The 12,941-nt window shown below is 40.1% G+C and overlaps 1 protein-coding gene across 11 annotated transcripts in view; it reads left to right on the top strand.

The window, feature by feature from the left end:
• Mbs (Myosin binding subunit) overlaps positions 1–12,941 on the top strand; it is a 582,822-nt gene that overhangs the window by 526,162 nt on the left and 43,719 nt on the right. For all 11 annotated transcript variants that reach the window (XM_070094697.1, XM_070094699.1, XM_070094698.1 and 8 more), the window contains one exon: positions 11,647–11,772. In XM_070094697.1, coding sequence (XP_069950798.1) covers positions 11,647–11,772 — 126 coding nt within the window. The remainder of the gene's footprint in view (positions 1–11,646; positions 11,773–12,941) is intronic.

Raw genomic sequence — 12,941 nt, forward strand, 5'->3', positions numbered from 1 at the left:
AAAGAAGCTATGTCTATACTCTAAGGTCTTTGGTATTTCGCCTAGATCTATGTTTTTTTTTCTCCACTAGTACTCACTAGTACTTGCTGAATGAGCTGGCATGCCTTCTGTTTCTTTTTGAATTCTATGGGACTAGTACTATCAGATATTTGGTCTGCATGGCCAGTAGTAATGACCATTGGGGAAATAAAGATGGTTAACTAGTTCGTCTGAGCCACTCTTGGTGGTTGACCCGTGTTAGTAGTAGTGACCGTTAGGCAAGTAAAGATGGTCTACTAGTTTGTCCGTGCAATGTCATAGCTATGATTTGGGTATGTGCGCGGCAGCCTGATTCTCCCTCACCTCGGGGCACACCAGTTTTTAAGTAGACACGGTTGGTGGACTCAACCTTTTATGTTCTCAATAAATATCGAAGAGCTGCTGTGTATCCTTATTCAGGATCTCTTCCACTTTATAACACTTCAAATGTAATGAAAATAGTTTCTGCTGTCTCCACCTTACTTTTGTTTAGTGGGTTGCTGAACATCTGCTCATATTGGTCTTTTACAACTTCACTTATTTCCTGTTCGTCACACAACTAGTATCACGTCTATAAATAATAATGTCAGATGATCTAACGTTTAGAAAATACAACAAAGTTAAGAAAATCATAAGATTTTTGCCACGAAGGGCGAGTTTATTGAACAACACTCCAAGATCAAGAGGGGGAAGACTGGACAGGCGAAGAATAGAGTTGGAGAGGAGTGTCCACAGTCGTAGAGAAAATGGGCTTAACCCAGCAGCTAGGCGCTCGTGGGATTTAGATTTTGCCACCGAAGTGGCTAGTTTATTGTGCACCCCATATCCATCCTGTGGACGGTAGAGCGAGAGCATGTGGATACACAAAAGGCCTAGGAACTAGGCCCCAAAGCGTTAACAGGAATACGTATGGATTTATATCTACATATCTATAGTTCACTTATCTGTTACAAGCAAATTTAGGAAATTTGCTTAGTATATCTGGTATCTTATTTTCATTAATAAGATATCTTGACATGTCACATAGGTTATTATACTGTCTGTCTCTGTATTCCTCAATAAGTGGACAATTAAGCACATAGTGTTCAAGAGAGTGACCATATGCCTGATCACATAATTTACATTTAGTTTGATCATCATCTGTGTGTCTCCCAAACTGCCAGAAGTACTTGTAACCAAGCCTAAGCCTGGCCACTACATCATCAGTCAGTCTGTTCACATTGCAAGTTGCTCCATAAACATACTTATCTACGTTCATGTTATCATAGTGGGTTATAGATCTACTCAGGCTTCTAACTGCATTCCTATAACAATCATCTTCATTATTTACTTCTCTCCTAATATTATTCCTAATGCTAGACACAGTTATACCAAAGTTATATTCTACGTTCTCCTTCTGGATACTCTTCTTGGCTAACATATCAACTTTATCATGAAGGAGTAATCCAATGTGTGATGGGATCCATAGCAATTGTACATTAATTCCTTTGTCCCTAATTTTTGAGTATCTATACCTGGCTTCCCCAATGAGCATGTTGTTGGAGTCATTATACGAGCCAAGAGCCTTCAATGATGACATAGAATCAGTAATGATGATAGAGGGACAGAATGGAAAAACAGGAGGAGCAGGCTCTGTTGCAACGGTCTTGTGGTGGTTGGAGGTCTCGAGTCTTGAGAAGCTGGCAGCAGGCTAGGTCGCAGGACAGGGCAGGTAGGCAGGAACATCGAAGGGCAGCTCACTGGTGTTGTTATTTGACGTAATTAAAGAGGCAGGTTTGTGGAGCCATTTTCAAATTTTTTTGAAGCTGCTCCTAGAGAGGTGGTAAAGTTTTGTCTTGTTTCCTAAGGTGAAACGTAGAGGCTTGATGAATTCCAGAACTTGGGTAAGTGTTAAGTGGAGTGAAGAGGTGGCTCGTAAGCAAACTTTACAGTTCCAGCACCGAGACCTTTGTAGAGCTTAGTGCAGGTCATGGTGTCAGCGTTAGTTGGAGAAGTGTAGAAGGTAAGATTTTTTCATGAGGTGTACTGGAGACTGGAGTCATCAACAACTTCAACTTCTGAAGTGGATGTTGTGGGCGAGTCTACAGTGGTACTGGCAGGTGACGGTGGGTCGGCAGGAACAGTAGAGATGTGTATTGGTTGTGTAACAACAGGTTAGGAGACGTGGGAGGCGGTGGTTTAGGCAGAAATAAACAGCGTTGTCGGCGGTGGAGGTAGAAGATTCAGGAACAGTTGTTTGGGCAGAAGGAGACAGGTCTGCAGGTGCAGTGAAGTTCACGACGTTGGGAAGGATCTTGAGAATGTCGGCTGAAGGTGTGGAGTCCGGGAAACTGATGGCAGGCATGTTGTTCAGACGGAATAGTTCGTTTATAGTGGTGTTGAAAGTGCCGGGATTGACTGTATTAGCAAGGTGCACATACACCATGCAATACAGCACCTTGGAGGGGGCCGCGTCTGGAAGTGGAGAGAGGGAGTTGCTGGGTAGAGAGGACTATTGTGTGGCTTGAAGAATTCCAGTGTTGTCAGACTGGAGTTTTGTTATGGCGGCATATGTCGGCGATTTGGGGCTGTTCTTAGCTGCTGCTTTGAGCATTTAGGCAATCCCAGTAATTTAGGTGTTTAATGGATGTTGAAATTGAAAGTTGTCTACACCTTCCTCAGATCTGCAATGTCTTCAGGGTTACTCCAGGCTAAAGAGCACAAGTGCCTTAGAGGGTATCGTAAGTGGTTCATTTTGAAGCCTCTTGTTTCTTGCCTATAATTATTCTTGAACGTAATTAATTTTCACTTCACTGAAAGCAAAACGAGCCTTTGTTAGGACAGCGTTTTGCTTGAATGATACTTTGTTCAAATCATGTCCCAATGAAGGCTTGGTCTGCTACGTGTCTTGGCTTTTCTCAGATCGCCAGAACGCCTTTGTCATTTTTTTTTACTTATCGAAGTATTTAGCGTACCGTGATGGCTTTGTTAGAAAACTGAATATTTGCCTAATTTTCCCAGCTTTTGCACTCATTTTTTTTGTCATTACTCAATGAAGACACTTTCCGAAGTCATTCTCCGATGTGCTACATTACTTCAGCGTTTTGCTTGGCTTGACCTGCGTTCTAGACCATATTGAAGTGATCAAGAAGTTGTGCATCCAGACATCAACCTGTGTTGTGGAAATGTTAAGAGTCCATGTATTTAGCAGTTAAGCTTGTTAGAACTTAGAACTTTCACTGATTGTATCTATATATATGTTTTTGTGATTGCGATACTACCATCTTCGTGAGGTGGGGTTGCATCAGTGAGTTTGGTCTCGGTCTTCACAGGATACTGAAGGTTCATGACTGTTGGTGTAGCCTGCCGGATTTGGCGTTATGGAGGAGCTTGGCAGGTTTGGTGCTATGCAGGAGCTTGGCAGGTCTGGGGTGACTTTGTATTACTCAGTGCAGATGGTGTTCATCATTACCTTCAGCATGGCTTAAAGGAAGAGTTAATTTGATTGGTGATAACTGGCTGTTGGTTGTGATGTGGAGGGAGGATGGGAGGAACGAACGAACGTAACCTAGATAAGCCACATGGTGCAAGGAAGAGACTGGATATATAATTCATTGTGCAATTTGAAGAGCGTTGGTGAAATCGTGGTCTTATTCATTATGAAATGTTGTTACTGTCGTGAAGGAATAATAACAGTACAGTGTGTAAATGAATCATAAATTAGTACGAAACAGTGAACATGGTAGAAGTATTAACTGCCATCAACTATCAGAACAAGAAGTCATAACTATAAACTAAGGATAACGTGCCGAACGGATGCTAGAAAGTTTCTCCCCGCGGTGGTAAAAATGTGAAATAGTGTACAATACGAGGTGGTGTTAGAACAACTGAGCACTTTAAAAACTTTATTGTAAACTAAATACTGAAGACGGGACACCATGAACTATGCGCTACCCCTGTAGCTATAAATGGGCAGTCACACATTCTGAGATGTACACTATAATCTATATTCATAACGACTCGCGAAATCGTAATAACATGATTGTAAACTCTCAGAAAGATGGGATTCGAACCCGTGGCCAACAAATTATAATACTGGCAGGCCAGTGCGTTAACCACATATTAGACCAGCATGGTACAGTAGTTAGCGCTCTATCTTCGTACCCTTGTCTTAATGTGAGTTACATTGAGACCTTTGACTAGATCGCACAAGTAGTTATCCAAATTATTATTACATTCATTGGAAAGCCCTGAACTCATAGGGGGGTCATATAGTGTCCGATGGAATGGGAGGCATTCAGATTTGAGCCAAGGAAGAGGAGCATAGGTCCAATTTCTTGGATCAGAAGCCCTTCACTGGCTTCAGGGAATCTCCTTTGAGGGGCAGCTAACCAAATAATCTTTATCCATAAAATATAGAGCAATACCATTAGTGTATGTCTGTTCTTACTACTAATTAGTATTTAACTAATCACATTTTCTAGTGAATAAAGTGAGTAAAATTGGAGAAGTATGAACCAGTCTTACCACTAGAATAGGCAACTGTCTAGCAGGCCCAAGGAGAAGACTAGTTTACTTCATGGGTGTTGGGCCTCTAGCTGGCCCCGAGCTGGGGAAGGAGGGAGCTTGGGGTTTGGGGAAGAGTTAGGGGGACCAGGGGAAGCGTGTGCAGGACTCGTCGACCCGCAGCTCAGTAGTGTCAGTATAGCGTATAGGACGGTGCTGCTTCCTAGTACTAACCGTTCCTCCTTGCTCCCGTTATTCACCGTTCTTATGCTTCTGTTGGTCCCATCTTTTCCAGTGATTGTTTATTCGTGTCTTTGGCCTTGTATTTCTTACGGTCAAGTTGCAGTTGCGTTATTCATTTGAAACATAAACGCGTGTGGCTTTCACCGCACAAGTGTATTATGACAGGATATGCTAGGGATGTGTAACACAGATAAGAAGTTATGCTATTTAAATTGTCTCTTTTGTGTTTGTCTGTTATTACTCATCTCTCCTGAAAATATGTGGATATAACGTTACCGTTAGTAGTTCCATTATTAGTTACCTCTTCATAGTCATGTCACGTTTCCTGGAAGTCTTCAAAGTGTAGTGTTAAACTGTTGTTAAAAAGTATACAGAGCGGCTAAGGAAAACATTGTGTTGGTGGCACAAGTGTAAGAGAAAGCTCAGTGTTGAAGCTAGCGGCAGCGAAGCCAAGGCCCTAGCTGTCTCCCTCCCAACACTCAAGGTACTAGTTCTACCTCCACCTCCACACACCTGTTGTTCCACCCCACACCGACATGATACCAGCTGGCCGTGGTGCCCAGGTTAATGTCCTGATCACAACTCTTCCATTTGTTAAGAAGGATGAGTAGCCATAGACATACAAAAGGGGTACACCTGTCCTTCCCACATTAATCAAGTTAGTTATATACAATAATTGTACCAGCGAGGTTGTAACTCCATGTGACGGTGACGCAGTGGGAGTAAATGACTGTGATGGGCAGGTTGATCAAGGTTCTGAGATAAAGAAAAGCTGTTCTGCACCAACCACTTCACCATGACGCGCAGGGACCACAAGAAGGTAATGTGCTATTTTATACGGATCCCATTTTCATTTTCTGACAGTGCCACACCTGTTTTCTGTGGGACTAGTGAGTGGTTACTACCTGTGGGGTATGGCATGAAGCTGTAGTTAAACCCCGGAATTCACTTGTATATTGGATTGTGATATCGGGAATGTACAAGAGTACATGTTGTGGAGTAGCACGTGACCGTTGAGGTTTATGGGCAATCAGGATGTGTATTCGAGGATGGAAAGGAAGAGTTGTCGCATAATGGAAAACACGAGGCCAGGTCCCTGTTATTCACAATACAATAACTTAGAGTGAAAAAGGAGAAGTCTGATAAATTCTTCGGGAATTAGGAATAAACCAATTTTTATTAGTAATATGAAACTAGGCACCTGACAACATGCACCTTGCGTCACTTCTAATATACGTGTGCACCTCAAGACACTTCATACGACTGTCTATGACCATTATTTCAAATGCTGAGGAAAGGTATTAGATTAGGTAAAAAGAGTTAATAAAGTAACTTAAATGTAACATATTTACGCTCGAAAATTTGTGGAAAGTGGTTCTAAATCTGCACACCGAAATCAATCTGTACGAGAGCAAGAGGCTGAGTAGACGATGCAAAATATGCCAAGTGCATACCAGGAATGCAGTGAATGTGCTAGATCATTCAAAGGGTGTAAAGGGATCAAGACTAAAACACCTTCCCTTCATACTTGGGGAAATGAAAGGTATAGTGATACCGACAGTATGTAGACTTGCACAGTTAAAGACATTTTTTGAGGAAATTTTTGGTCAAAAGAGTTTTAAACAATCCTAGTGTCTTCTACAGACCTAGTTACTAGTGTCTTCTACAGTCCTAGTCCCAAGCAAGTGTCTTCTACAGTCCTAGTCACTAGTGTCTTCTACAGTCCTAGTCACTAGTGTCTTCTTCAGTCCTAGTCACAAGCGTCTTCTACAGTCCTAGTCACAAGTGTCTTCTACAGTCCTAGTCACAAGCAAGTGTCTTCTACAGTCCTAATTACTAGTCTTCTACAGTCCTAGTCACAAGCAAGTGTCTTCTACAGTCCTAGTTACTAGTGCTATCTACATTCCTAGTTACTAATATCTTCTACAGTCCTAGCCACAAGTGTCCTCTGCAGTCCTAGCCACAAGTGTCCTCTGCAGTCCTAGCCACAAGTGTCTTACAGTCCTAGTCACTAGTGCCTTCTACAGTCCTAGTTACTAGTGCTATCTACATTCCTAGTTACTAGTGTCTTCTACAGTCTTAGTTACTAGTGTCATCTACAGTTTTAGTTACTAGTGTCTTCTGCAGTCCTAGTTACTAGGGTTTTCTACAGTCCTAGTCACATGTGACGAAACATTATCTCAGTGTCTTGAGCTGTGCATCTCTCTATCTTTTAAACTGAATTATCAACAGACACCTAGATGTCTTCATGAACAAACTTGACTATTTCGTCATGGTAGTTCCTGATCACCCAGGCCGTGGTGCCCACGTTGGAATTAGTGCAGCCAGCACCAGCAGCCTAATTGATCAGGCCCATCAAACAGGAAACGGATCTGAAACTGGGCTGCAGGGTTAGTGATCCTGGAATTGTCTACGGGTAATCTGTCGAAAAACATGAAGCTATTAATTCTTCGGTGAAGCTTTATGATCTGACACAGATAGTTTCTATCTGTGAAAATGAGTCAGAAGTGTTAATCCTCTGGATAGCCTGCCTTGGTCTGGTAACTCAACCTTCTATGTAGACCACGTTTTGAGTCTCCCCACGAAAGCTTACATCTCTGGCCATAAGTTAGGGTAAGGGAAGGAAGTCTTTTTAAACTTAAAGTAGCTAAGACGAGGACTTAATGGGAAGCTACGGTCCAGACCCTATCTTGGGTGAAGAGATGAAGCTTCCCTAGAGAAGCACGACTCTGGTACTATTAACACATCGGCCTTCTCCCACCAAGGCAGGGTGACCCGAAAAAGAAAAACTTTCATCATCATTCACTCCATCACTGTTTTGCCATATTTTGCTCCATCCTCTCTGAATTACCAAACCACCTCAACAACCCATCCTCAGCCCTGTGAATCATAATTTTAGAAACTCCACACCTCCTCCTAATTTCCATACTATGAATTCTCTTCATAATATTTACACCACACATTGCCCTTAGACACGACATCTCTGCCACCTTCTCGCTGCAGCATTTACAACCCATGCTTCACACCCATATAAGAGTGTTGGTACCACTGTACTCTCATACATTCCCTTCTTTACCTCCATGGATATTCTTTTTCTCCACAGATACTTCAGTGCACCACCTGCCTTTTTCCCTTCATCAGTTCTACAGTTTACCTTGTCTTTCATATACCCATCCACTGACACGTCCACTCCAGAACATCTGAGCACATTAATTACTATCATACTCTCTCCTTCCCTTCTGATATCCAGTTTTTTGTTACCTAACTTGGTTGATACCCTTATCACCTTACTTTTATCTATGTTCACTAATTTGCTAATACAGTGGTACCTTGACTTAAAAGTTTAATCTGTTCTGTGACCTAGCTCATAACTCAATTTGCTCGTATATCAAATCGATTTTCCTCATTGAAATTAATTGAAATGCTGTTAATCCATTCCAACTGAATTCTTGCTCTCGGGAGGCAGGAGAAAATACTTTAATATAACGGCTTATTTATCTATCACAATTGAGCTGGCTTGTCTACAACTACGGATGACACCCGAGACCTCTTCACCGCAAACAGCAACATAGATTACAACTCGTCAACACCCAAAGGTATAGCCCAGGAATTCAGTCTTCAACAACGACCCAACTCATTGATAAAATTCTACAGGAAAATATTATGCTAAGACGACAAAACGAAACCTATGAAAAACTCATTATGGACCTAGAGTGCTTACTACATACCCAAAACACAAGAATTAAAGACCTTGAATATCATCTTATGACACAAAACTCAAAGATAAGTGAACTAGAAAACAAACTGACATCATTAATAAACTCATCTAAAGAACAAGCAAACCTACGTTCAACTATAGACACACATGCTAAACAAATAAATTCTCTCACCACCAAGCTGTGAGAAGCTACACAAGACTGGAAGTTAAACATGGAATCCCAGTGGAATGCATGCTTCCAGTATCAAAGGGATATGATTGAACAAGACAAGCTCCTATACTTGGACATCATCCTCTTTTTCTTCTCAGCACTGCCCTTCGCACTCACTTTCTTAGGACCCATGGTTAGAAAAAAGAAATTTGGCAAAATAACTGCACAAAATGCAAGCACAACACAATGCTAATCCAATATGAGGACCAGCTATACTGTAATTTATCTTACCTTCATTCCCCCCAAAAATAAATTTCATAAGTTTTTGACATTTAGCAAAATATCTGCCTTTTACCCACCCTCCCCCACAAATCATGAAATATTTGAGATGTTGCAACAGCCATTGTTTTATGTTCATTGTGAAAATTAATTCAATCCATTCATTATTAATGGCTCATTTCCAAGAAATAGCTCAATATTTTACTTCCAAGATATTTGAGGGAACACATACATAGCTGGTAAACCTGGGAAAAAAAAATGAGAAAATTGTGCTATTTTTTAGTCTTTCCATAGGATATCAGTGTTACCCCTGTCGTAAACTCCGTTTTCTCTAGTGTTAGTGATCAGAGGTGCAGGTGGGAGAACAGTTATATCATATCGTAAGTTCATATTGAGTATTCCCAGTCGCCAGTCAAGCGCTCCATATAATGACAATTATTATTAATTTGGACATATTTTATTATGCTTATTGTTATTTTTCTAACGTCTGATATCATTTTTGATGGGTAGATAGTTAATTGTTAATAATCACATAGTTATACATTTTATAGTGCCATGAGGCATCATTTCCTTTTGTGTTGCTAAGCTCAACATACACTAAGCACTTTGCAACTGGCCTCACCCTCTCTTATAGATCCTCCCACTTTGTAACCATGGCAGATGGTGAATTTTATATATTAGAATGATATAGAAATAATTAAAAAATAGGGAAAAAAAATGAAAATTCACATGTTCAGACATATTGTGTGCATGAGTCATCACAAGACAGTGCTGAAATGACTGTAATTCTTTGTAGAAATATTGTACAAACTCTTTCTTTCTCTTTGAACACACTGGCCGTATCCCACCGAGGCGGGGTGGCCCAAAAGGAAAAACGAAAGTTTCTCCTTTTACATTTACTAATACAGTGGACCCCCGGTTAACAATATTTTTTCATTCCAGAAGTATGTTCAGGTGCCAGTACTGACCGATTTTGTTCCCATAAGGAATATTGTGAAGTAGATTAGTCCATTTCAGAGCCCCAAACATACACGTACAAACGCACTTACATGAATACACTTACATGATTGGTCGCATTGGGAGGTGATCGTTAAGCAGGGGTCCACTGTATATACAGGAGAAAGGGTTACCAGCCCCTTGCTCCTGGCATTTTAGTCGCCTATTGCAACACGCATGGCTTGCGGAGGAAGAATTCTGTTCCACTTCCCCATGGAGGCAAGAGGAAATAAACAAGATCAAGAACTAGTAAGAAAATAGAAGAAAACCCAGAGGGGTGTGTATATATATGCTTGTACATGTAAGTGTAGTGTGACCTAAGTGTAAGTAGAAGTAGCAAGATGTACCTGAAACCTTGCATGTTTATGAGACAGAAATATGGACACCAGCAATCCTACCATCATGTAAAACAATTACAGGCTTTTGTTTTACACTCACTTGGCAGGGCGGTAGTACCTTCCTGGGCGGTGCTGTCTACCAACCTACTACCTAGGATCGTACAAACATAAGACTTAAAAACATCAAAATGTTGCCAGATTCTTAAACTATTTTTCTGTAAACTTAACTCATTTTTTCAAATTTTTTCGCAATATTTTTTCCCCCCAGCACCGCGTCCTAGCCCCCTTAAAATGTTTCTGAAGTGATACATAGCATTGTCATTCAGTAGGTTTATAACACAGTTTGTTACAGCTTTGTCTGGGTGATATTTTTCATTTTGGATACATTTCTTGTGTAAGAGCAGTAGGCAGGTAGTGCATGATTGGTCGAGTGCTAAGCAAACGGTCTACTACCAAGTGAGTTTTTTACCAAACAAAGTTTTCGAACACCAAATTGTTTGAGTTGGAAGCTGTTCAAGTCCTGAGGTACCACTGTATTGAGTCCTGATCACTTTACTTTTAAGTTCTCTTAGTGTACTCATTGTGCCTGCACTTTTTGTTTGGGTATTTTCCACTGTCTGCCAAGCCTTTTTGATTTTGTAGGGAATGATGAGTTTCTATCAGCAAATTTTGCAGAGAATGAAAAAATATTTTGGAGTGAAATTAGTTTAGAAATCCTGGGGAATGAATGGATTTAACAGATGGGGAGATGGAAGTATTGGGAAGATGGGGGGAATGTTTTGAGGAGCTATTAAATGTTGAAGATAGAGAAACAGTCATTTCATGCATTAGGAAGGGAGGTAAAACATCTTTTAGGAGTGAGGAAAAGCCATATGTGAGTGTGGGAGAGATTAATGAGACATTGGGTAAAATGATGATTGATCAAAATAGAAATGTTAAGAGTTAAGAGTAGGTAGGGATATACTTTTGGAGTGGTTGGTGCTTTTGTTCATTAAGTGTATGGAAAGGGGAAAGGTACCTAGGGATTCACAGAAAGCTTGCATAGTGCCTTTGTATAAAGGAAAGGGGGATAAACTAGAGTATAAGAATTATAGGGAAATAAGACTGATGAGTATACTAGGTAAGGTGTATAGTAGAGTTATTATTAGAAGATTTAAGGGTAAGACAGAGCAATATTGCAGAGGAACTAAGATTTTTGGAAGGGTAGGGGATGTGTACATCATGTGTTTACATTGAAGTATATACATGGTTTTGCTGGATCAGTTGGGTTGTGATGGCTATGTGAGCCACCAGTGCAAGCATCCTGTTTGATCAGGTGGTCAACAGGGAAGCCTGGCCTGAGATAGAAAGACCCTTTGAAACTGGCCACTGGTATATGGTGGACCACATAAAACTAATTTAAGATGTCTTCTTTTCAGTCCGTGAATGAACGTGGAGAGACAGCAAAAGGTTCTACCACTTCTTTGGGATCGGCCATCAACAGTCGACCATCTTCTCGGTCATCATCTGTTGGGCCTGAAAATGGTGACATTGATTACAAAAAAGTAAGAACCCAAGCATGTTTGACACTGTTCAAGTGCATTACTTTAAGTTGCATATCAGCCTTTAATTAAAGTTCTTGGTTAACACCTCTTGGAATGTAGAGGCAAAATTAATTCCGTATTACATCTCCATAAAAACAATCACGTATGAAATGGGGAAATTAAGGCAGACATTTTGAAACAAATCTGATGAGAATTACAATTACAATTGGAAGTTGGAGAAATTTAGTGATAAAAAAAAGAGCATCTTTTTACAGGATTTTGGGAAGTTGCCTTCCATCCCACATTTTTCTCAAGTTATTTACATTGCCTCAACTTTTCCCTTCACTCTCTCTATCCAGGAAGGTTAAATTTTGAAAGCTTTTTATTAAAGCACATACATGATAAATTATAGTTTGCTGATTTTTATACAGCAGGAGTTTCCAACATCCTGACTGTGGGCCAAGAGTGTCCTACTTGAGATATTATTCAAAAAAAAAAAATTAACCATGATTAGCAAGTAAAAACTTTCATATTAATTTCATATTAATAAAAATGATTAAATTTTTTTCTTAATTTTTACTATGTATTAAAAGATTTCTTATTTCTTAATAATGTAACCTACTGTATTTCACCATTGTTATCAGTAAAAGAATTATGCATACATAAGAATTTCTAGACATGTGGCCCATTATTGAAAATTCTTGGATACCTGTGTTGTAATCACAATAGACAACCACCTTTAGTGCAATTCATGTTGCAGAAAAACAGAACTATACATGAAAACTTGATGGGTAGTGTGAACAGTTCGTGGGAAAAAATTGGGTTACATTACATGCCGCCAAAAAAAAAAAAAAAAAAGCCGAACTACTACTTTTTTAAATACACAAATCACCTAAAATAATAGTCTAATTATTGTACAATGATTTTAAAAGCCATGTAGATGTTATGGCCACATTAAAAATTGTTGCTATAGTATGATGCAGGATGTGCATAGCATAACCTAATAAAGTCAAACAATGTGAATACACTTACCTTGTATTCTGGTTCCTGTTGCTTAAGTGGCTTGACCTCAGCAACAGAAGCCAATATGTGTACGCAAATGGGGCAAGCTCTTCCGCACAACCAATTACAGTTGGTGTTCCACAGGGAAGTGTCCTTGGCCCTCTTCTCTTTCTCCTATACATAAATGA

This window comes from Cherax quadricarinatus, chromosome 47, assembly GCF_038502225.1.
Source record: "Cherax quadricarinatus isolate ZL_2023a chromosome 47, ASM3850222v1, whole genome shotgun sequence".
Classification (NCBI taxonomy): domain Eukaryota; kingdom Metazoa; phylum Arthropoda; class Malacostraca; order Decapoda; family Parastacidae; genus Cherax; species Cherax quadricarinatus.